Source organism: Castor canadensis, chromosome 5 (assembly GCF_047511655.1).
Source record: "Castor canadensis chromosome 5, mCasCan1.hap1v2, whole genome shotgun sequence".
In the NCBI taxonomy this organism is placed as follows: Eukaryota; Metazoa; Chordata; class Mammalia; order Rodentia; family Castoridae; genus Castor; species Castor canadensis.
This window is the reverse complement of record NC_133390.1, coordinates 154,663,599-154,689,152: the sequence shown is the minus strand read 5'-3', so window position 1 is coordinate 154,689,152 and position 25,554 is coordinate 154,663,599. Positions and strand designations below refer to the sequence as shown.

The 25,554-nt window shown below is 44.7% G+C and overlaps 1 protein-coding gene across 1 annotated transcript; it reads right to left on the bottom strand.

Moving 5' to 3' along the window:
- On the bottom strand, positions 1-14,673 carry Sirpb2 (signal regulatory protein beta 2). Its single transcript, XM_020176251.2, is given in 6 exon segments — positions 1-2,515; positions 2,517-2,634; positions 3,898-3,942; positions 4,489-4,830; positions 5,985-6,350; positions 14,464-14,673. Coding segments are annotated over 6 exon segments (1,182 nt in total). The 5' UTR covers positions 14,624-14,673; the 3' UTR covers positions 1-2,364.
- Positions 14,674-25,554: the final 10,881 nt, after the last annotated feature.

Genomic DNA, 25,554 nt, shown 5'->3' with positions numbered 1-25,554 from the left:
TTTCAAACAAAAGAAATTTATTTTCTCACTATCCAGGCCCAAAGTCTGAAATCGAGGCATCAGTAGAACCATGCTGCCTCTGGAGCCTCATGGGAGAATCCTTCTGTGTTTCTTCCAGCTGCAGGCTTTCCTTAATTTACAGCCACATCACTCTGGGCTCCGCTTTTGTGGGCCCCTTGCTCTCTGCGATTTTGCACTACATGTTGCTGTCTTGCTCTCTCTTATAAGGACGCTTGGGATTGCATTTAGGGCTCAGCTGGGTAATCCAGGCTCACCACCTGGTCTCAAGATCCTCAATCTAATCACATTCATAAAATCCTTTTTTTCCCATATAAGGCAACATTCATAGGTTCCAGAGATTAGGATGTGGATATCATTGGGGGGGGGTATTATTACCCTTTTTAATATTAGTCTGGTAATGCAATGACTCATTCCATTTTTAGACTTAATGTCCTCTTTAGCTTAGTTCAAGCTGTTTTCCTGTTTGCCATAACGACAAGCATCCAGACTGATCCTCTTTCCCTGGCGTAGGTGTTACTGAATGTTTCCATGGAAAGAGGAAAGAGAGTCCACATGTACTGAAGGTCCACAGTGCACACAGCACATACCAGTGTAAGAAGTGCTCAAGTTGCTTTTGCTGAAAAGCACTGACTCCTTATTTGAGCTCACAAATTAACTAAAAACAGGAAAAGCTTGGCACCTTTGTCTCCATTTTGTATCTGTCTTTGCTGTAAGCTATTCTTTTTACAGTCACTTTACAATCACCTTGGATTCCCAAAAGGACAAAACTGATAATACCTTTATGACAATGAACTGGAGCCACCTGGAGCTGCTACCCTCCCAGTGAGGACAATTATTCCAAGAATCCTCTCAAGCAGGAACCATATTACTCCCTTCATGGGGTGACTTTCCAAAACTGGACCAGCCAAACCACCTGCCTGACAAGACTGCTCTGCTAGTCACAACTACACCTGTGATTGCGGCTGTTAGACTATGTATGCCTTTGTCCCCTGCCCCAAGTTCTTTTGCCTATTTATACCTATAGCTCATGGCTGTACCCCGAAGATGACTGAAGATGAGCTGAGTGCTTGCTCTGATTACTCCCAAGGCATGTTCCGAGCCATGTGATAAACCTCCTTTCTCTGCCTTCACTATACCCCTTTATTTGGCATTTAGGGGCGGGTGGCCTGAGCTGACATATGGAATCTTAGGAGTTTGGGCCTTGGGTCCAAAACTCTGTTTTCACTAGGGTCTCAGTAAGTGTGAGATGGACCCGGTTCTCACACAGGGCCGAGAAGTCCCTGTTATTGTCCTCGATGTTGTGTCGCTGAAGGATCTTTCAGGGTTTGAAGTCACTCACATCAGACTCTTCGGTACTTCTGGGCTTCAGGGCCCTGGAGACCTGGGCCAGGTACTGCTTGATGGTGGGCTGAGCGGTGTGTTAGAGGTTGCTAGACGGCACCGTCGGCCTCTACCACTAGATGGCGGTAGCAACCTCCAAGTGGAGGTCAAAGGCACTCTTAATGAGAAGTGCGTTCCTTTATGCTGCCCCACTGGGAATTAAGCTCAGGTATTGAACGTGGCAAGGAAGAGGAGGCCTTCACTTCATAGTGGTGGAGATCTCCAGTTACCCCATTTGCCCTCCAGCTCCTTAGTGAAACATTTCAGTGAAGCACATTGCTGCCACAATATAGACTACATTTCCCAGCCTTCCTTGCAGCTAGGTGTGACCATATTCCAGCCAGTGAGAGGTGAGGGATGCAAATTCCAGACTGTGCCCTTAAAGGGGGGAGGGTCATTCCCTTTTCCTGCCTCTCTCCCCAGTCTTGAAGCCTGGGATGAGGACTTGGTACCTACAAGACCAAGGAATCCTGGGCTCCAAACTAGGGCGCCCATGTGCCGCCTGGGTTGCTTATAGCAGGATATTGCTAGAAAAATCTCAATCTCTCTCTTTTTTTTTAGTTTAAGCCACTGTTATTCAAGAGCTTTGTTAGTTGCCACACCTGTGTTCTCTTACACCCACCCAAGCCGGCCACTGGGGAAGGAAAGAAGGAAAAAGTGGGAGAGAGGGATGTGAATGTGTGTTTGGGAGGGAGACAGGTGTTCCACTGGATGAGTAGAAATGCCCAGCAACATCTTCTGGGAAGAAGACGCTGGGTTGGATGGTGAATGACAAGAAAGCTAAGGAGAGTGACAGAAAGTGGGAGGCACGGCAGAAGGAGCTGTAACCAGGGAGAGGACTGGAAAGAACAGGAGGGCTTGAACAGGCTGAGGCGAGAGAAGCAGCCATCAGAGGGGTGTCCAGTGCCAAGTGGGGAATTTTACCAGGTGACTGCAGCCAGGCGTAGGGATCTAGACTTGTCATTAGACCCGGCTGGCATGCGGAGGCTGGGATTGAAGGCAGAGAGATGGTGGAGGAGCCTGGCTCACCTCCATGTCAGAGGATCCAACACCAGGGATGATCCCTTGCTCCTGCCCCTCGATCCATACTAAGCTGTTCACTGCAGTGCTAGGCCTGGGGTTTTGAAGTCTTCTTGCCTAGGCTCCTCCTGCAGGCAGCCAGGGTGAGTAGGAGTGCAGCCAAGGTCACTGCCTTCAGCCCCAGGACCACAGGTGTAAGCACAGACAGGAGGCCTGGGGGAGAGGGGAGAGCTTAGCAGGACCCTCAGTGAGTATTGTATAGCCCTGGGAGAGGTCAGGTTCTGCTGCTGTCCTTTCTACACTGATCAAAGCCCTCCCCTCCCTCTGTCATGGGACCAAAGAAGTCTTGGCTGACACCCTGTTTACACCCACATCATTTCAACAACACCTGACCTCAGTTGGTAGAAATCTATTGTCATTGATTGGCTGCCCTGCTCCTCTGCCTCAGAACCTGAGTCATGCATGCCCCAATTGCCTAATTTAGTCCTCTAACACAGGTTAATGATCAGTTTCTGTAGATGAGGAGACAGACTCAAAGTGGGAAGTGGTTTGTTTAGGACTACTTGTGTCAAAGAAATGATTACATATTGTATTCATGTATTGAGTTATCACTTGGTACTGTAAATATGTGCATAAATACCATGTGTCAGTTAAAAATTAAAAAAGAAAAAATCTGAGCGTGATGGTGCATACCTGTAATCCTAGCTACTTGGGAAGTGGAGGCAGAAGGATCTCAAGTTTAAGGCCAGCCCAGGCAAAGTTCTGCAAGATCCTATCTCAAAAACAAAATGAAAACAACAGGACTGGGGACATGGCTCAAGTGGTGGAGCACTTGCCTAGCAAGTACAAGGCCTTGGGTTCAGTCCCCAGTACTGCAAAAGAAGAAGTGATGGGACCTAGGTGGTCTGGTTCCCACAAGTGGCAGGAATAGAGCCCAGCATCAGGGAGGCTAATGTGGCCATACCCCAAGCTCCCCAGTCACCCAGTGCCCCCAAGTGTTACCAGGGGGCCCTTGGCCCCTCTGACCTCACTGGAGAACCACCCTTCGCCCCAAAGAGGCAGGCTTTTCCATCCTCTTCCCTCCCCCTCTTTTTAGACATTAAAGATCAAGGAGCAAGGCAATGCATACATGACACACAACTGTGAAAGTCTCCATCCCAGAGGCCTGGCCCCACAGCCATGCCCTTGGCACAGCTGCACCCAGCCTCTCAGTACAGTCTTACACTCTATCATTGTGGGGGGTTGGTCACCGCCTGTCAAGCAATGCTTCCCACTGAGCAGTGAGGCATCACTGGCTCCCAGAGCCCTGCTTTTTTTCAGCTGCTAGAACATGGCTGTCAGGGTCCCTCCTCTGCTGCTGAGCTGGAGTTCTGGGGATTTTCCAGGTGGCAGATGAGCCCTTTCCATGGCTAAGCCATCTGCGGTACCCCCTAATTGTGGGGAACCCATTAACTCTCCAGAAGCGGGTACACTCACCTGTTGGAGCTATCTGAGCCTCAGGTTCATTGGAGAATTCTGTCTCTGTGGGAAAGTGGGGTTTGCTGTAAGGGAGAGAGTCTCTCTCCTGCTTCCCCTTAGCTTTCTCTCCTGCCACTTCCTGAGCTTGTGCTAAGAGCTGGGGCCACGCATAAGCCTGCAGTTTCTACCTGGGTGGGGGTTGGAAGACAAACCCTGCAACTCTAAAGGACTAGTGAGACCTTCTTGCCTGTGCATCTCTGGGATACAGTCAATGTAATGCATCACAGCATCTCTAGCACTCAGCACCATGCAGAATGCAACAGACATTTCTTGAATTCTTAATGGTCTGTACAAAATTTGATGGCATCCAGAATTTGGAGAAGCTACATCTGCCTGGAACAAGGAAAAAGTTTCACAGAAGAGGGATTATTTACACCAGGCCATGAAGGAAGAGTAGGTGTTTTCTCAGAAAAAAAGGAGAAAGCTCCAGTAGAGAGAACAGCTTATGTAAAGGTACAGAGGCTATAGAGGAGCTGGCTTGTTTGGAATATGGTGAAACTTTCCTTTTGGACAACCTGCCCTCAACACCTCCTAAGCACCCAGTCTCACCTTTCATTCTCAGCCTGCTGCCCTGTCCAGACAGGTACTGCGTGTTGGATTTCCTCTGAAACTTTATACAGTAATAGGTGCCAGCATCTTCCAAGGAGACACCTTGCAGATGTATACTGAAGTCATTGTTGGAGGCCCTCACTGCTGTCACATTGGGGTGGGAGATGCCTTCAAAGTTGTAAATGGCTTCTCGGTTCAGACCAGTCCCCCGGAACCACCTGATGGGGCCAGGGGGACCATTTCCGAGCACTGTGCAGTTCAGGAAGGCAATGTCTCCAGGGGTCACCAACACCAGTTCCTGGGGCTGGAAGATCCAGAGGCCTGGTTCCGGGTCTTTAGCTCCTGAAGGCCAAGAGAGGATCCTTGCTGGGTTCCCTCTGCCCTTCCAAAGCCCGCTCATTTCCTTCTGGCATCTCTCCTCCCTTCCCGCTGCTCGGGTTTCTTCTCTCAGCCATTCTCTACCCTTCCTTCCTTTGTTCACAGGTTGGTTCATTCGGTAAAAAGTTCTGAGTACCTGCTAAATGTGCCAAGGCTGGCAAACAAACAACAAAAAACATAACAAGACTCAAGATTTTCTGGAAGTCATTCTCAGTGTGGTGGTGGAGGTAGTCAAGAAAAGCACCCTGGGTCTGGAAACCAGAGGATTTAGGATCTCAGGAGACTTCAGGACCCCAGAGAAGGTACCATCGCAGCTTGGAAGGAGACCAGAGAAAGCTTCCAGAAATGCTGGTGTCAAGTTAAAATGACCCTTCTCACACAGATCCTCTTCCTGTCAACAGCATTGGTGGGGTTGGGGAAGGGGTATTCCCAAGCATCCACCCTTCTGTTTAACCACTGAATGTGCTATGATGTACACAGTTTGTTGCCTATTTTGCAATTTAAGCACTTGACGTTCATAGATGTAAGAACAGACTACAGGCTGGGTGTGATGGCTCATGGCTGTAATCCCAGCCCTTGGAAGGATGAGGTAGGAGGATTGTGAGTTCTAGACTAGCCTGGGCTACATAGCAAGATCCTGATAAAAGAAAGAGAACACACTGCTACTGAGTAACAAACCCAGGATTTGGATATCCAGGTAACCATGGAATTCTGGGCACCTGGCTGATTACTTGGGGGACTCACAGATTACATCACCAGCCCCAAATCCTGACTCCCCTCCTCCACAATCTTGCCAGAGCCTCATGATGGAAAACCACACTACCTTGTTCCTTGACTTGGAGCTGAGCCTTGTGGCTTGCCATAACCAATGGGCTGTTAGAAGACTTAATAGGATAGAAGCTTAGATGGAATGTGGGGAGCTGTGCTTCTGCCATCTCCATGACAAAAACACACCACCAGTAGCTGCTACCTGTTCACCCTGGGCCCTGGCACGAGACAGGAGGAGCAGAATTACCCCAGCTGCCAGCAAATGTGCCGGGTGGATAGATCCTGTGTGATTGTGCAGGAAGGAGAGGCAGATCAGAGCAAATGTGAGAGCTGCAGCACCTCCTACTTACCCTTTACAAACACAGAGGTGCCCTCGTCCAGCTTCCTTTCTGAGTCCTCGCTCAAGCCATCAAACTTCGCACACAAGTAGGTTCCTATGTGCTCCTTGGTGATGTTGTGGATATAGATGGAATAATCGCAACTGAGAGGCTCCAATGTGCGCTGGATCAGGGGTGTCACCCCAGGGAAGAAGCCATGTTGGAAATTATACACTTCTCGCTCATCCTGGGCACTCACCTTGACCCATTTTATTGTATCATCCATGCAGGAGCTAAGCACCATACACCTCAGGAGGAGTGTGTCACCTTCTGCCACCAGCATGGGGCCCTCAGGCTGCAGCACCTGTCTCTCATTCCCATTGCTCTGTGCAGAGACCCCTATAACAGAGGAGAAAAGGCTGTTCACTGGCAGGACGGCTTGGAGCCCCAGAGGGCAGGTCTGAGAAAAGAATCTAGTCATTGTCTAGTCAAGAGCACTGGCTCAGGACAGGCAGGGCTGTGGATGGAACGGACAGGGGAAGGCGGGACGACGGATGGCCTTCTTTATAGATCTTAATGGAAAATCTATAAAGAATCAGCTGAATTGAGTGGTCACCACGAACTGCACATGCATGCGTGATCTCACCTATGCCTCACAGAGCTCCTATGAGGTAGACAGCGTCTTCCCCATTTTGTCACAGAGAAAAGTAGAGAGCTGGTGGAGTGGCTCAAGTGGTAGAGCACCTGCTTAGGAAGCTTGAGGCCCTGAGTTCAAACCCCAGCACTGGCAAAAAAAAAAAAAAAAAAAAAAAGAAAGGAAACTAGAACCCAGAGAGGCTAGGTACTTTACCAATGTTAGGGGCTGAATTATCTTTCTCAAATGCATATCTTCAAGTCCTAATCCCTAGTACCTCAGCATGGGATTATACTTAGAGATAAGGTCTTTAAAGAGTTAATTAAAAGACAACATTAGGGTGGATCCAATCTAATCCAATCTGACTGGTGGCTTTTTTTTTTTTTCTTTTCTGGAACTGGGGATTGAACTCATGTTCTACCACTTGACAATACTAGGGTTTGAACTCAGGGCCTCCAGCTTGCTAGGCAGGTGCTCTACCACTTGAGGTGCACTAACTTTGCTGAGGCTCGCTTCGATTGTGATCCTCTTTCCTCTAACTGCCTAGTTGTTGAGACTATAGGTATGTCCTACTGTGCCTGTCTTGTTTTTGATCCAGGGATTTTTTTCTTTTTGGTGGTACTGGGGGTTGAACTCAGGGCCTTATGCTTGATAGGTAGGTGCTCTACCACTTGAGCCACTCTGCCAGCCCCCTGGCTTATTTTTGAGATAGATACAAACTTGTGCCCAGGCTGGCCTTGAATGGTGATCCTCCTGCGTCAGCCTTCTGTGCTGGGATTCTCTGTGAATACCACCATGCAGTGGACAGATATGTACAGGGAGATGCTCATATGAGGTCACAGAGAGAAGGTGGCCGTGTATATGCCAAGGCTGTAGAAAACAACCTAGCCAACACTGTAGTCTCAGAATTGTGAGAAAATACATTTTCTGTTGAAGTCACCCAGTCTGTGGTACTCTTGTTGCAACAGTCCTGGAAAACTGTCATCCAATAAGAATATGTGACAGGGCCTTGATTCAAACCCCAGCTGCCTGTTTCCAGGGCCCCTGCCTTTCACCCTCAATTGTCCCTGGTGCAGGTCTGTGTGGTGTCGTGTTGAGGGTAGACACCATCCCTGTCTCCTGTGAGTTCGACAAGCTGCAGCTGTTGCTCGTGTTTTGTGAAATGGGTCTATTGTAGAGATGGGGTGAACTGTTGAGCTTGGCTTCAGAATGAGCACTGAGAAACAGGGCTGAACTCACTGCATTTACTCCTCTCAAGGACTCTTTGTGAAAATTGGTCCTGCAGGGGGAGGGAGGTGTTGGTACTAGCAGGAGAGGGAGGAGGCAGGGAAAGGGGGGTACAAGGGTAAATATGGTACAAAAAATGTGTGCAGATGTATGTAAATGCAAAAATGATACCTCTTGAAACTATTCCAGGAATGGGGGGAGAAAGGAGAGTGGTGGAGGGGGTGAATTCAAATATGATATATTTGATACATTGTAAGAACTTTTGTAAATGTTGTACTAGGTACTAGGGTTTCAATTCAGGGCCTACACCTTGAGCCACTCCACCAGCCCTTTTTCTGTGAAAGGTTGTTTTGAGGTAGGGTCTTGTGAACTATTTGCCTGGGCTGACTTTGAACTGCAATCCTCCTGATCTCTGCCTCCTGAGTAGGTAGAATTACAGGCATTGCTTGGCTAAGATTTACCTATATTAGGTAAGTGTTCTACTACTGACCTGTACCTCCAACCCACTTTCTTTTTTAATTTGTATTTTGAGACATGCCTCACTATGTTGCCCATGGCTGAATTCCTGGGCTCAGTGAACCTCCTGCCTCAGCCTCCTGAGTAGCTGGGACTACAGCTGTGCCTCACCATGCCTGCTAGTTCTTCTTCTTCTTTTTTTTATTTTGCAGTACTGGGGTTTGAACCCTGGCTAGTTCTTCTTGAATTAACATATAGATTTGATGCAATCTCTATTCAAATCCCAGCAGGGCTTTGTTTTAGAAATTGACACGCTGATTCTGAAATTCCTAGAATATGCAAAACAATTTGAGACTGAGCAAATTTGGAAAACTAATGGTACCCGATGTAAGATTTATTATTAAAGCTATAATGATCAAGTCTCTGTCTTATTTGTATAAAAATAGAAAAACACATCAATGGAACTAAACGGGGAGTCCTCTTTCTGGATTATGATTATGGATTTTTTTCTATTCACACACATATGGACAACTGAATTGTTTCATTTTTTGAGGTCAGCCTGTGTAGTTCAGGCTGACCTCAAACTTGTATTCTCTTGCCTCAGCCTCCTGAGGTGCAGGATTAAAGGCATATACCATCACACTTGGCTTTGGACAACTGATTTTTTAAAAGTTATTATTTTCTTATTGATAGTACTGGGGTTTGAACTCAGGGCCTACACCTTGAGCCACTCCACCTGCCCTTTTTTTTTTTGGTGATGGGTTTTTTTTCAAGATAGGGTCTCTTGAACTATTTGTCCTGGCTGGCTTCAATCCTCCTGATCTCTGTCTCCTGAGTAGCTAGGATTACAAGTGTGAGCCACCAGCACCCAGCTGACAACTGAGTTTTGATGAAGGTTTGTAAAGACAATTTCAGCAGAGAGTGGAGAGTATTTTCAACAATGGCACTAGAACAGTTGGGAATTCACATGCAAACATATGAATTTTGACTCATACCTCCAACCATAAACAAAAATTAATTCAAAATGGATCATAGTAGTAAGTGCAATATTAGGCAATTCTAGATGAATTCAGTAAGGTTTCAGGATACAAAAGCACACATAAAAGTAGTATTTACACCACAAATTTGCTAAAAAAGGAATAAAGAAAGCAATCCTATTAAAAAAGTTACAAAGATTCGAATGTCTGGGAATAAACTTAACGAAGGAAGCAAAAAGATCTCTACAATGAAAATTATAAAAAAACTGATTAAAGAATCTGAAGAAGACACACATAAAAAATGGAAAGATATCCTATATTCACAGATGGTAAAAAATGTTAAAATGTTCCTGCCACTCCAACCGGCATAGATTCAATGGAATTCCCATCAAAATATCAGTGCCATCCTTCACAAATAGAAAAGACAATCCTAAAATTCATAGAGGCCTACAAAAGACCCCAAATAGCCAAAGCAAACATGAACAAAAAGAAAAAAGCTGAAAGCACTATGTTACCTGACTTTAAAACATGCTACGAGGCTAAATTAACCAAAATAACGTAGTACTGACATAAAAAATGGACACACAGCCCAATGGAACAGAATGAAGAACCCAGAAATTTATCCATCTAAATACAGTCAACTGATTTTGGGTAAAGGCACCAAGAAGGTACATTGGAGAAAGGACAGTCTCTTCCATAAACAGTGCAGGGAAAACTGGATGCACGTATACAAGAAGTCAAACTAGATCCCCACCTCTCACCACGTCCAAAAATCAACCCAAAATGGATCAGGGACCTAAATGTAAGACATGAAGCTATGACGCTACTAGAAGAAGAATAAAGGAAACACTTCGTGACTTTAATGTAGACAAAACCAAAATTTTTTGGTGGTCCTGGGGTTTGAACACAGGGTCTTGTGCTTGCTAGCAGGAGCTCTACCACTTGAGGCATGCCTATCCTCAAAGATTTTTTTTAAAGAAGACCCACCAAGTAAAGACAACAAAAGTGAAAATAAACAAAATAGGATTCTACCAAACTAAGAAGTTTGTGTATAGCAAGGAACACAATCCACAGAGTGAAAGTACAACTTGAAGAATGACAGAAAATATTTGCAAATTGTTTGTCCAACAAGTGATTAATTCTAGAATCTGTAAGAAGCCAAAAAAAAAAAACTCTACAGCCAAAAAAGAACTCAATTAAAAATGGGCAAATGATTTCAATAGCTAGTTCTCAAAAGAAGACATACAAATGACCAAGAAGTATATGGAAAAATGACTGATATCACTAACCACCAAGGAAATGCAAATCACAACCACAGTGAGGTATCATCTCAGTCCAGTTAGAATAGCTATTACCAAAAAGACAAAAAAGTAACAAATGCCAGTGTGGATGTAGAGGAAGGGGAGCTACCATTCACTCTTGCTAGGAATGTAAATTAGTGCAGCCACTGTGGAAAACAGTATGGAGGTTCCTCAAAAGACTAAAAATGAAACTACCATATGATCCAGTAATCCCACCACTGGGTGTGTACCACAGGAAATGAAATCACAAATGTTCAAAAGATACCCTCACTCCCATGTTTATTGCACCACTATTCACAATAGACAAGATATGGAATCACCAAGGTAGAAAAATACATTGTTGAAGAATGGATAAAGAAAATGTGTTTTATGTACACAATGGAATACTATTCAGCCATAAAAAGAATGAAATCCTGTCATTTGCAGCAATATGAATAAACCAGAGGACATCAATCATATTAAGTGAAATAAATCAGGCACAGAAGGACAAATAAATACAGCATGTTTTCACTTATATATGGAAACTAAGAAAAATGGTCTCATAGAAGAAGAGGACCAAGCAGTGGTCACTATAAAATGGAGAGGGTAGGAAGATGGCAGAGATGGAAAGAGATTAGATAACAGCTACCAAAATACAACTAGACAGGGGAAATTAGTTCTGGTGCTCTATAACAGAGTAGTTATAGTCCTTAAGAACTTATGATGTATTTCAAAATTACTAGAAGAGTCTGGACTTTTCCCAACACAAAGAAATGATAAATGTTTGAGGAAATGCTAATTACTGTGATTTGATCATTACATATTGCTACACCTCATAGATATGTACTAATGTATGTGTCAGTTAAAATAATAATAAAGAAGACAGTTCTGGGCATGGTGGTGCATGCCTGTAATCCCAACACTTGGGAGGCTGAGACCAGCATGGGTTACATAGTAAGTTCCAGGCTAGCCTTGGCTTCATAGCAAAACCCTGTCTCAAAAAACAATCCCCCAAACAACAACAGAAATAAAAGACACTTGTTAGAGAATGAAAACACAAAGCATATATCTGATAAACACTTGTGTTCAGATTATAAACATCTTTCAAAATCCAAGGACCACAGTAAAAAATGGGAGTTGAAGAGACCCTTCAACAAAACAGATGCAATGGAAAGACGTTCAGCATTGTTACATGTCACTAAGGAAATGCAAACTAAAACCACACTGAGTTATTATTCCACACCTATTAGAATGACTAAAATGAAAAAGATGACAAGTGTTGGAAAGAATATGGGGGAACAGATAAAAATACCAAATCTTACCGTACTTTCCAGTCATCTTATTCTTAGCTATTTCCCCAAGAGAAATGAAAGAATGTGTGTTTATAGATGCTTTCTGTGTCATAGCCCTAAATTGCAAACAGCTCAAGTCTGCCAACAGGTAGAAAAACAAACCGTGGCTTATCCACATGAGAGACAGACATGAAAAGAAATGAGCAGCTGATACACACAACAACTCAAGTGAATCTCTCACCTTTATTATGCTGAGTGCAAGAAGCCAGACAAAAGAGGCCTGACTGTACGGTCCTCCTTGGAATTGCAAATTAAGCTATAGTGACAGAGGCAGATGAGTGCTTGCCTCAGGTTGGAAGGAGTGGAAAGGATGAGTCACAAGGAGACCCTTCTGGGTGTTGGATATGTTCATTGTCTTGAATTTGGTGATGATTTCGTAAGTGCAAAACCTATCCAACACCCACAGAGTAATCAGATTGCCCACACAGAGCTAGGCTTACAATGTTTTGACTGATTCTTCCACTTCTGTGGTGTAGAAGCAATCTTGTTCTGTAGAAACTTTACTTGGAATTTTGATCTTTTTCCAGGCTAGTGACCTTAGGTATGTGCCTCTCTTGTGAAGCTGAGCAGTGGCACAGAGCTGGCTCTCATTCCATCCATGCGATCGATCGTGAGGGTCAACAACTACCCTCCTACATTGCTCGGGTGGTTAGGCTGATGTTCTGCAGGTTAGGTGGATTCAACACGTTTTTGACTTACGTTAATTCAATTTATACTGGTTCTATCAGGACACAGCCCATCCTATATCAAGTAGCATCTGTACTTTATTAGTACTGTTATTATTTTTGCAGTGCTGCGGTTTGAACTCAGGGTTTACACCTTGAGCCATTCCACCAGCCTCCCTCTTTTGCCCAGGGCTGGCTTTGAACCTTTATCTTCCTGATCTCTGCCTCCGGAGTAGCTAGGATTACAGGCATGAGCCACCAGTGCCCGGCAGCACCTGTACTTTATATACATGTGATTTTTTTTTATTGAATATAAATTGCCCCTCAATAAAGCTGTTTATAAAAGATAAATTTGTGCAGATGAAGCCTGTGTGTGGGGAGAAAGAGGCAATGAATGGAGATGAAGCAGAGGGAAAAGTTGAGGACTCAGGATGAGTCTTATCCCAGCTGGGACTGTATCTAGGGAAGGGAAACACCAGGGAAGAAGCTGGAATTGGGCCCTTTCAACACATCTGCCCCTCCTGCTCCCGACTCTCTTTTCAGGTTGTCACTGGGGCCTTCACCCGTGTCCTAAGAGCTCTGCCTGTGCCTTGTTTATAGAGCTGCCCAGGCCCTCCCCCACAGCTCTAGGGTTCCCTCCCAGCCATTTTCTATGTTCTCTGCTTTCCATGGTCACCATTTGAGGGTTACCTTTGGAAGCCTGGTAGAGCATCAATATTTTCAAAAAATATTCAAAGTATTTTTGACTCTGTGTAGTTTAGGTTGACTTTTTTCTGAACCTGAAACTTAGCAGACAGTCAAAAGTATTTCTGGAATGAATGAGTAGGCATTAGGTTTTCTGTTTTATTTTATATATATATATATATGAAAGCAGCTTGGGGAAGTGACATGGTGCCACAACTCATATGACCTTCAAAGTGAGGAAGCATCCAGGTCTGGTCCCATACCTGCATCCCATTGGAACCTCTCTTGGAGTGACCAATTGGAGGGCCCCGGTGTGATGAACAGAATCTAGATCTCAGTAGGGGCATGGGTATGGGCAGGAGATGGAATGAGTCCATAGGGCAAAGGGTCTGCCTGTTGGATCGGAGAGCTCAGCGCTCAGAGGCTGAGCTTCCCAGGAGCCCCAAGACCCAGGAGCTAAATAGGCCTGATCCTGAATGAGGAGAGACACAGGTATGATAATAAAAGATTCTTAAACCTTTACTGTACGCTGAGTCCCTGGTAGTAGTATCCTATTGAATCATCTGAAAAAGTCATGAAGTAGATCTTGTTATTAGCCCCCTTTTACAGACGGGAAAAAGTGAGGCTCAGAGAAGTTATGTAAACCAGTCAGTGGTAAAGTTTGCAATTAGCTGTGTCTCAAGCTGAGCTGAGGCTGGCTCATGAGTTTGTGATGTGTACTGTCACACAGGGTCCTGAGCTTAGATTCAGGCTTGGTCTTCCCAGGTGGACCCTCTGCTATTACTGCCTTGAAACTCTGAACACTTTTTTCAGCAAGACACAGGTGTTTCCACTTTGCACTGGTTCCCACAAACCATGTAGCTGGTCCAATGCTGGATCTCACCACTTTTGTGTTTAATCCTCCTGGCACCCTAGAGAAGGGCCTATGAGCGGTCCCATCTTATAGAAGAGGAGACAGCTCACAGAGCCCTGGCATCAGACATGGCCACACAAGTTCCAACCAGAACCCACCGGGTATAAGCAGAGCCCAGGGACCTTGTCACTTCTCTATGCTGCTTCCAAAGACGTCCTGCTTTTTGGGAGTCAGAGTCTGCCCTCTGCTGGGGTCATGAAAGCTCTCAGGGCCCCCTTCATACTCCATCTCGGTGGAGTCAAGTCCCTCAACATGCTAGAACACTGGGTCCCCTCTCTGGAACCAGCCACCGCTGGACTCTGTTCTGTCCCAGATCCTACTCACCTGATAGGACAAGGATCAACGCCAGCAACAGGGAGCAGGGAGGTGAGGGAGCCAGGCAGTGGGGGTGTGCATTGTGTGCAGCCCAGGATGCCTCCTGTGGTCCCCAGGACTGGTGGCCATCTGCTCTCTGGTGGTTGTTGTAGTCTGAGGTGGGGCCCATGGATGAGGCTGTTTCTTCTTCCCTTGGCTACTTGGGGAAGTGTTTTCACAAAACAGGCAAGGCTGGTGGTGCAAGAGGAAGGAGCCGGGTCCAAAGACTTCCGGACTTTTGTGTTTGGGCTATGGTTCCTGTAATGACTGTGTCAAAATCTTAATGACTCCATGCTACAGGCCCTGTCCTGTACACTTGGAGAGAGACGAGTGCCCCTGACAAAGGGCGCCCTCTGCAGTCAGCTGGCCTTAGGATCAAGTGTTGGGTCTGCCTCTTCCTGGCTGTGTGAGCTTTCAAAATTGCTTGCTGTCTCTGAGCCTCTGTTTCCTTATCTGCAAAATGTGAAGAGCAGAATGCCCTTCCCAGCAAGGTGCTGAGAGGCTAACCTGATGGAAAGTGTGCAGTGCTACCCATGTTAGTTGCCATTATTCATGGTATGTAAGAAATAGAGGAGGCTTGCTCAAGAATGATTGATTATGCTGGGTGTGATGGTGTGTGCCTGTAATCCCAGCACTCAAGAGGCTAAATGTTCAAGGCCAGCCTGGGCTACACTGAGAAACCCTGTCTCAACAAAACAGAACAGAACAAAACAAAGCAAAATAAAACAAAACAAAATGCAACAACAAAAGAAGCATCGATTATGAAGCTAGCCTCCCTGGCAGGGCAGGGAGGGCACAGATCCAATTCCTAAATGTGCAAACACAGATATCTCTCTAAAATTCCATTTCCTAGGGTACAAATGGTTCAACTCTGATTATGCAAAAATCCGCCTATGTGGCATCTTCATTTTCTGTAAGGGACCTCTGCTTCCTCAGGAGCCCCCACGGCTGGCAGTCAGGAAGGGAAACTTGGACTTGCAACCCCAGGCTTTCCAGTTTCCCACTGTAGCATCAACTACACTGTCTGGTTTCACATCTTGGCTTTACTCAGATTTGGCTTTGTGACTATAGGACGATCATTTCAGTGCCTTGTGCATCTGTTTCCTGACTCACAAAATGGGAATAAAACATGGCTGCAGGTGTACTGCCTCTGTTCTCTTTTAGGTTCCCCGTCTTTCCCAGAAAAACAAAACCAAACTAAACTTCAGGTGCTCAGTGTTTCCCTCCCTACCTCACTTCACGTGGGCCGGGGTGCAGGGAAGCTGGTTTCTTCCTGGGGAAGCTGGCAGGCCTTGGGTCTGAATTATGCCCCTGGGCCACTTGGGTCTGGTGTCAGCCATTAGGAGTTGATCTGACCTGGTCTGTGCACTTTGCCCTAGGTGTGTGGTGCAGTGGGTCCTGTGGTTGGTGCCACGTTGGTACCCATTGCTCCTGTACTTGTTCTCCTTTTGAGGAGAACACGGTATATGGTAGCCTCTTTGAACTGATACAGGTCTAAACAGTTGTACTGACCCCTCAGCACCCCACATCACCGCAACAGGGGAATTCCAGACCACTCACTCGTCTATGTAGTTTCCTTCCTCAGTTATTTCTTTTCTCCTCAAATTTTACTTACAAATAGCTTTCTGTATTACAACAGGCAGGCAATTGTATTGGTTAGGTACAGCTGAGTATCAAACCATCCCAAAGTTTAGGGGTTTAAAACAATGATCATTTATTTAGTGCATGATTTCATGGGTTGATGGTTTAGTCTGGGCTCAGATCTTCTCATCTCAGGGGGTTTTGGCAGGGATTGCTCCCACTGTAGATTGGCCAGGTGGCTTTGCTACTGGGGTTGGCTGATAGTCAATGGGGCACCTACTGTCTTCCGTGTGACCTCTCATTCTCCAGGAGGCTAGCCTAGGCTGGTTCCCATGAGAGTGGAAGTTTGGGAGTGAGAAAAGAAGTTACAAGGCATAAAATCATTTCTGTTGTATTCTTTCGGTCATTGCAAGTCATAAGACCTGACTAGGTTTAAAGAAAATAGATTTTGCCATTTTTTTTAAGGCAGGATCTCATTACATCACTATGTAGCCCAGGCTGGCCTCAAACTTTGATCCTCCTGCCTTGGCCTCGCAAGAGCTGGGTTTATAGGAGGACACTACCATGCCTGAGTCTAGATTTCACCTCTTGATAGGAGGAGCTACAAAGTCATGTCATATTGCAAAGGACGTGGTATGGAATGGGGAGAAAGAATTGTGGACATTTTGGGTAATGCATCTACAATGAGCACACTGAGTACAGAATTCACAGGACTCAATGTCTTCTCTACAGGGCTCCCAGACACTGCTTTCCTTAGAGCTAACCACCAGTGTCTGAGACATCCAGCTCCTTCACCATTTCTGACCTTGTGCTCAGAAGCCAGGCTGGATATGTTCCTTTGTGCAGCCTATGGTCTGTGAGTACACAGGAAGCCAGGCACAGGCTCCAGTCTCAGAGCCTCTAAACATACCCCACCCTAGCACATGTCGGTCCCCAGGATCTTGCGGGTGCCAAGACTTCTAGCATCTCACTTACTGCCCTTCTTTCCTCTTTCTCTTGCCACCTTCACAAGTCATAAGGGGAGGATTTCCCCTTATTTGCTTCTGGTTGGGACTTTTTTAACCTCAGTTCCCTTCCTAACAAATAGGCTTCTTTGTTCTAGCTGGAATCCTTCTGCTCCATCCTCCAAGCAACAAGTCTCCTGCCTGGAAATGGACTCCTATAAGAAGGGAAAATGCACAAGAAAGTACTTGAAGTGTTATAGCTGTCCCGTTATTGATAAAATGGACGTCTTGCTCCCAGTAATTTCTGAATAACAAGGAGCAATGAGATTCCTCCTGGTCAGAGTGCTGGGTGTCACATGAATGATGGCAACTGTTACTAGTGTGAGTTAAGTTGTTCTCAAAAGGGGCACTTGAAGTGTTTGTAAACACAATCTACACCTTCTACACATCTCTCTCTCCTTTTTCTTTTCTTTCTTTTGTCAGTACTGGGGTTTGAACTCAGGGTCTTGCACTTGCTAGGCAGGCACTCTACCACTTGAGCTGCTCAGCTGCTCCTAAATCAGCTTTCTTTTTCCCTACAAAATGGAACTGTAGTCAGGCACCATAGGTTCATGCCTGTAATCCTAGTTACTCAGGAGGCAGAGATAAGGAGGATTGTAGTTCAAAGCCAGCCTGGGGAAATAGTTCTTGAGACCCTATCTTGAAAAACCTTATCACAAAAAATTGGACTGTTGGAGTGGCTCAAGGTGAAGGCCCTGAGTTCAAGCCTCTACTAAAAAAAAAAAAAAGGAACTGTGTTAAAACAATAGCTTTTCATTGTTTACTGTAAAATAGAAAGCACAGTAAGCAAGTGTAAGGGAAACAATCATCCTCATCAGCAATGGAGTAAATACCAACTTAAAAAGCAGCAAACCAGTGTGTGCAACCAGCACTATTCTCCTCTTCCTCCTCTGTTCTCCCCTTCAACAGAAGGGCTAAAAACTTGGGAATTACATCTCCCAGGACTCCTTGCCAGAACTGTTATGGATTCGGTTCTACTAAGGAGAGGTGTTTGCATTAAATCTTGAAGGTGAAGGAGAAGCATGGTTGCTCCTGTAACCATGGAGAAGGGGCAGGTAGGTATGTGGGCATCCACAATTTAACTTATGCAAATGTACAGTTTTGCAGTGCCCACACACTCTGTTGAGTCACCACTCCACCACCAGCAGCTGTGATCACTGGTGGTGGCTTCTGTGAGTCCCTCGCTGATCTTTCCAAACCTAGCAGTGAACTTGGAAGATAAAGCAATGAGGATTTCCAATGGTGTAAGCTCCAAATCCTAGATTCCCAAGAGAACTACACAGAAGTGCTCAGCTTTCTATGACTAATCCTGATATCATGTAGTGGTATTTTTGTCATACTCTTCATTTAGGAGAAAGAATTTGCTGTCTCATTAATGCCACAACCTCTAAGGTCCTCAGAGCTTTCTGCTATTTGTAACTTGCCCTGCCTTATAGAACTCGAGTTTCCTTTATTGCTTCCTTTCCTATTTTATGTCAAATCCTGTGACTTGCTTTTTGATGGTGCCTTAAGTTTTTATTGAGGTATGACTTATAGAAAGTATTCGATGTGTGGCTCAGTAAGCTTTTAGACTTTTTATGTCTGCATACGCCCATGTAATTGTCACTGTAAGATACAATTCCTTCTTGTTCCTTCCCTTTCAATCTTGGTCCCAGAGGAACCATCATTACTTTCTACCATCACAAATTGATTTTGCTTGTTCTCGAATTTCATATAAATAGAGTCATACAGTCTTGACTTTTGGCTTTTTTCACTCATAAATTCCTTAGAGTGTATGGGATCTTTTAAAAAAACATTTATTGTGGAAAACCACATAGCATTAATTTTACCAAATTTAACTTTTTTTTTTTGTGGAACTGGAGTTTGAACTCAGGGCCTCATGTTTGCTAGGCAAGTGCTCTATCGCTTGAACCACACTGCCAGCCCTGTTTTGTGTTGGGTATTTTCAAAATAGGGTCTCTTGTGATTAAGACTTTCCAAAAAAATTCAAGCAACATTCAGGTTACAAGATGAATAGACAGTTAACATATATGAAGAGTTTACACTGTACAAGACTGTTCGGGGTGCTTTAAATGTGACACACTTTGCCTGCAGAACAACGGAATGAGTATATTTCATTGTTATCTTCATTTCACAAATGAGAAAACTGAGGCACAAAAAGTTTCACATGCTGCTTAGTACCTGGCTGGGATTTCCATTTGCCCCAAACTGGTGATATTCACTTTTATTACTTGGTGATGTCTGCCAGGTGTTCCATTAGGTTCTTTTTCTTTATAATTAATAAGTATATCACTTAAATTTTTCTAACTCCAATCAAATACAGCTTGAACACCTGTGCCTAGAGAGTAAATAGTAGCTATTTCCCCTGTACCCCTTCCCCCCCTTTGATTATACAAGTGCACTGGGAATGACAAATGGAATGAACTCTAGTTCTCAGGGTCACTGTGGCTTTGCTCCTTGCCCAGACCCAGCTGGCTCAGTTGAAAGTGGCCAGCTCTGCTGGCTGCCCCAGCCTCTCCATACCAAGCTTTCTTGGGGGACATTTGGTGAAACTCCTAGTGCTCTGGTTCTTAGAGCTTAAATGTTCTGTGGCATGCATCCAGCATTCTCCCTCCAGGTCCAGACACCTCCAGGGCTCTGTATCCTAACAAGATGCAGTATTTTCACAGCTTACTGAATTCACCACCCATTCTATGGAAGATACCCTTGTTTGGGTCTCTCCATAGTCACATCCCCCTCCACCTTGCCAACAGAACCCCTACTCCTTCTAGTCATATGTCATATGCCTCAGCAGAACCCCCGTTCCATCCAGCCATATGCTTCAGCAGAACCAAGGTCCTTCCCTAGCCCAGGGAGATGAATCTTCAGAGTTTCAAGCCAGTTACATCAGCCCCACCCCTTGGCCAATGATTGATTGAATAATTCGTTGAGTATGGGACATGTGTTGAGGTTCTGGTCCATCAGATGTAAAGGGAAATCTGCTAAAAGCTTCTACTAGCCCACAGCTTCTGTGTACAGACAGTGGATATGGTATAAAAATGAAAAACACTTCTCTGGACTAGTCCAATATTTACCTTTATTAAAGCATTATAGAAACTGCTCCTTGGAGTAAAAAATGCCTTTATTAAGGTGTCATAGTAACTGTCTGCAGAAGATTCAGATCCTTAGGTTTTGAGAATCTGGCAATGCATCCCACTATCTGAACTTGCCCTCCACATAACTTTTGCTCCTTCCTGCCAAGCTTGAGATCAATTACATTTTGGATTCTTGGGAAAAAAATGAGGGTTCCAAATTGTTTTCATGAAATTCATTATTTTATCTCTTCCTGCATTTCACTAGTAGAGGGGTACTGGGAATTTGTAGGAATAAGGCACACAGGGAACTAATATGTTTTGTATGATTGGATATATTAGATTCTCCCAAGTCAAAGAGGTATTTATGAAAAAATAAATAAATAAAAATGAAGTAACTATACGAATGGTTTCTCCATCTTTTTTCTTTGTTGACTTTGTTGAGATACAATTCTCCTTGCAAAGTATACATAATAAAACCTGCCTGTAGGTGGCACTGCTGAGCTCTGTAGTCTGGTTTTCATGGATGCCTTCCCCTCCTGCATGATGAGTTTTGTTGTGACCCAATTAGTCAGCAGATGAATGTAATGCATTGTCTCCAGGGAGCCTGTCACCGCAAAAGCAGAACAAATGCACTTTTGAGTTTCAAAAGCTGAGATCCAAATGAAGGATGCAAAAGTTTAGAAAAATAAGGGCTCCTGGAGAGCCCATATTACGACTCCCCATCCCCACCTCAGTTAACTGTTGGGACTAGACAACATTGCTCAGTGTGTGGGAGAGAGGAGGAGGGCTGGAGGGAACCAACACTGGTGGTCTCCAGAGAAGGATCCTGCAACTGGCTTCCTCAAACCCCAGGACAAATGTACAAAGACTGGACAGTCAGGAGGACTTGATCAGGGTGACACAGCTCATAGAGTTCCTGCTGTAGCCTGGCAACAGAGAAGCAGATGGAGTGTACATTCTGCCTGGCTGCAAAGGGCTTAAGACCACCCTGTCGAGCTTGCTTGGTGCCAGTGTGCTTAAGAGGACTGCGGGTGGGCTGAAAGCCAGTGGGCATGGGAAAGCCCTGGGATCAGAAGGAAGTTAGTGCTGAGCAACTTCGTGTCTCTGTGGTCAAGGGCTGGGCAGGATGATAGGCATCTTAGCAGATGTCTATCTGCTAAGATAGACCTCTCACACACTGGGGATGGAAAGGGTGGGGGAGACCCTGATTTGGTGGAGGAGAAACCACTTAAACCACCAAGATGAAGTCCATGGGATGGATGCTTAAAATAGAAATGTTAGATTATAGAAAATTTCTACAATGTAGTATTCTGTACATCTGGAATGGTGGCATTATTTTATTTGATCTCATTAGCTAAGCTCTTCAGGACACAACTTCCCCACCTGTAAATGGGTCAGGAAGAGGGTTGGACTAAGGGTACCAAAAGTTTTTCCAGAATGACTTTCTGAATGTATCAGGTCATTGTTCTCTCTTTATAGGGCCTCCCCAAGGGCCCAGGGAAGCTGCTGAGAATCACTAGTGCACTCCATGGTGACCGAAAATAAAGGGAGTGCTCTCAACCTCTGCAGATATCAGGGGTTGCTTTTTTTTTTTTTGCCACTAATTCAGACCATGTTTAATTGTTTAAAAATTATTTGTTGAAGAAAATGCTGACAACCCTCAGAAGACATGAAGATGAAAAGAAAAAATATATTTATAATCATGTCATCCTGACAAATGAAAGCAAGTCATTTTTCTGTTTCCCCTTTCAATCCGTGTCTATGTATGTAGCTGTTTCCCCTTTCAATCCGTGTCTATGTATGTAGCTGTTTCCCCTTTCAATCCGTGTCTATGTATGTAGCTGTTTCCCCTTTCAATCCGTGTCTATGTATGTAGCTGTTTCCCCTTTCAATCCGTGTCTATGTATGTAGCTGTTTCCCCTTTCAATCCGTGTCTATGTATGTAGCTGTTTTGTACAGGAGGATGGAGATGACACGGTATCCAAGGGCTTTTGGGAGGCCAGAAGGATGGGAAATGGAAATCTGGATATTTCAGCTCTGCTAATTGGCTACCCTGGCAACCAGCTATATAGACCCACTGACTCCAAAAATATCTCTCTAGCTCTGACCCTTCTCCTGAACTCCAGATGCATCTGTCCATCGGCCCACTGTGTCTCCACTTGATGATGAACAAACATTCTTTTAACATGTTTAAAACTGAGCTGTTAATTTCCACCACCAATTTCTTCTTCCACTTGTCTTCTTCATCTCATCCATTGCTCAATCTTGTCACAAAGCCATCCACAACTCCCCTCTCTCTCTCTTACCTTCTCATTCCACCCCAAGCAAGTCCTGTCATTTCCATTTTTAGGTACACCTGTCATTAGTCAGTTTCTCTCCATCCTCACTGGCACCACCATAGCTCATCATTGCTCTTGGTTCACTGCGGTAACCTCACATCTGAGTTTTCTGGTTGCTTGCTTTCCTATAACCTGCCTATCCCGCAGGAGTTATGGTAATTTCTAGAAATGTAAACCTGATCGTGTAATTTTTTTCCTGTGGATTAAAACTTTAATGTCCTTCCTTTCTTTGACTAAAGTCCTAAGTGTCTTGTATGGCCAGTATCCCTGGGTGGTCTTTCTCCCTCCCACCTCTCATCATTTCCCCATATCTCATTACTCAGCTTTCCAGCCCACCAGCCCCCTTCCTCTTCTTTGAACACTCCAAATTCCTTTGTATCTTAGGGTTTGGCACAGTGGGTTCCCTCTGGCAAAAAGGAATTTCCCAGGCTCTTTGCAACATTCAGATGTCAGCTTCAATGCTCCCTTTTCGTAAAGGCTTTCTCTGCCATTCTTTTTAGTGAGTGGCCCTTTGATTCCTGCACCCTGTGCAGACCTCTATTATTGTGATCTCACTATTTTTCGTACCCTTTTATTTTCTTCAGTGCATGCATTACATTTTGTAATTCTTTCTTCCTCCTTTCCCTCCCCGGGTCCTTCTCTCTCATCTTTATTTTCTGCCTACCCTCATCAAACTGTGAGTTGAGACCACCTTTTTTTTCAGTGTTTGCCAGTGTTCACTTGGTATCTGCCTAGTGCTTGGCAGACGACAAGCACTCACTAATATTTGTGGAATAAATGAAGGTGTGGCCTTCTTTGCAGTGAGCAAACTTTGGGCTGGGCTGGTCTAGTATATGGGATATTTCCTCAAATGGATAAAGACTCTTCATGTCCAAGCTGGACTCTTTTGGCTGCTTCACTTCCCCTCTGATTTCAAGTGGGAGACACTTGGGATCTCCTCTATGTCCTTCTTGAGGTATGATGTGGGAGCTGATGAACTGTCTAAGTTTTTGAACGAATGTTTTAAAAAGACCATCCTGATTTAATGGATGTGTTGAAGGCTCCAGAGCAACCCTTCTGAGGAGGCATTGGACCAGTCCAGGGAAGCGCCAATGAAGGGCTGAGCGATCATGCAAATGAGCTAGAGGGAACAGAACTCATGGACTTGGAGACATAGGTCATCTAGGGCACAAAATGTAAGGAGGCAAGGTCAAACTGAGAATGAGTGTCTTGCTTGAATTTCACCTCACTAAGGTGAGGTATGCTGTCTACCTGCTTTACCTTAGTTTTGACCCTGCTTCAAGGGGGAGATAAAGGAGAAAGAGATAAAGATATCCTGGAGACTTCCAGAGTTGGAGGCTGGGGAAGGGGATGTGGAAGCTGAACCTGCTATGCTGTGAGCAGGAGTGAGTGATGAGGAGGTGAATCATGTTTGAGGGGTAATGGTGGTTGGGCTCAGAACCTTTGGTCTCTGCTTCTGGGACTGCTGCTTCTGGGACAATGATGGGTGAAGCCATAGTGAAAAAGTAGAGCAAGAAGCCTACCTCTCTGGCCATGCTTACCCTTTTTACATACAGCCTTTCTCCAAAACCTTTCCTGGACTACATTTCTCCTTAGAGATTCACTGAGATCATTTTGGTGCTTATGACTAAGCTAGATCTATTCCAGGATCACCTTTCAAACCTGAAAGGTGTTTTTCCTCCTCTTGCTCACCAGAGGTATCAAGTGGGCTTTGCTGTAGAACAGCGGGCCTGACAGATCAGAAGGCAGAAGAATGGGGCTTGGAAAGTTCACCTCCTCTGAAGCCTAGGCAGTGTGGCTCCTTGGAAAGAATGAGAAGCGCTGGGTTTGAAGTTGGACATGCTGGTTCTACCACTTGTTATTGGAGTAACACTGGGCAGATTTCTTCACATCCCTCACCTGCAAAAGAGGTATGGTGTCCACCTTGTAGGGCTGGAATGTGATGAAGTTCCAGGCTCATGGTATCAACCAGTAACTATGTTTTCCCTCCTTATATGAAACTGTGGAATATCACAATAAGAAGGGAGCTTGTAGATGGGTAATGAGCTTCCATTAATTTTTTTCCTTTGTAGCTTAAGTACACAGATTTTTTTTTTTTGCAGTGCTGGGGTTTGAACTCAGGGTCTACATCTTGAGCCTCTCTCTATCAGCCTTTTTGTGATGATTTTTCCTTTTGAGATAAAGTCTCATGAACTTTTTGCCCAGGCTGGCTTCGAACTGTGATCCTCCTGATCTCTGCCTCCTGAGGAGCTAGGATTACAGGCAAGAGCAGTGCCTGGTGAGTACACAGATTTTACCTGCTCTAATTCCTGCTTCAAGATCCATAAAGATTCTTTTTATCTTTCTTTCTTTACCTATCTGTCTATCTATCTATCTATCTATCTATCTATCTATCTATCTATCTATCTATCCATCCCTCCATCCATCCTTTGTCCATACATCTGTCTGCCCATCAGCCAATCATCTAATCATCTATCCATCCATCCATCTATCCATCTATCCCTCCATCCTCCCATCTATCCTTTTTTTCTCTTTTCTTCCTCATCAATTACCCATCCATGTACCTGGTTGCATACCTATATCAATTGTATACAGTTTTGTTATTCTGTCTGTTGTTTGCTTATAGTTATATAAACATTCATGAAGCCACCATTCAACATGGAAGCTAGAGTCCTGACAATTTTTCCATCTATCTGTACGTACCCAGCTTTGTCATCCTTTTGCCTCCCTACATTCCAGGGACTCCTACTGGATTCTTGTGTTCATTGCTCATTTGTAAAAATATGAGGTTTAAAAAACATTTCAATGTATTCCCAAAAACAATTTTAGTATTACTAAAACCTAATGCTGGGCATGGTAGTTCATGCTTGCAATCCCAGCTACTCAGAAGGCAGAGATTGGGAGGATCACAGTTTGAGTCCAGCACAGGCAAAAAGTTAGTGAGACCACCTCTGAACAAATAAGCTCGGCATGGTGGCTGTCTCCTGTAATCACAGCTACTGAAGGAGGCATAGGTAGCAAGGTCACAGTCCAAATCTTCCTGAACAAAGAACATGAGACCCT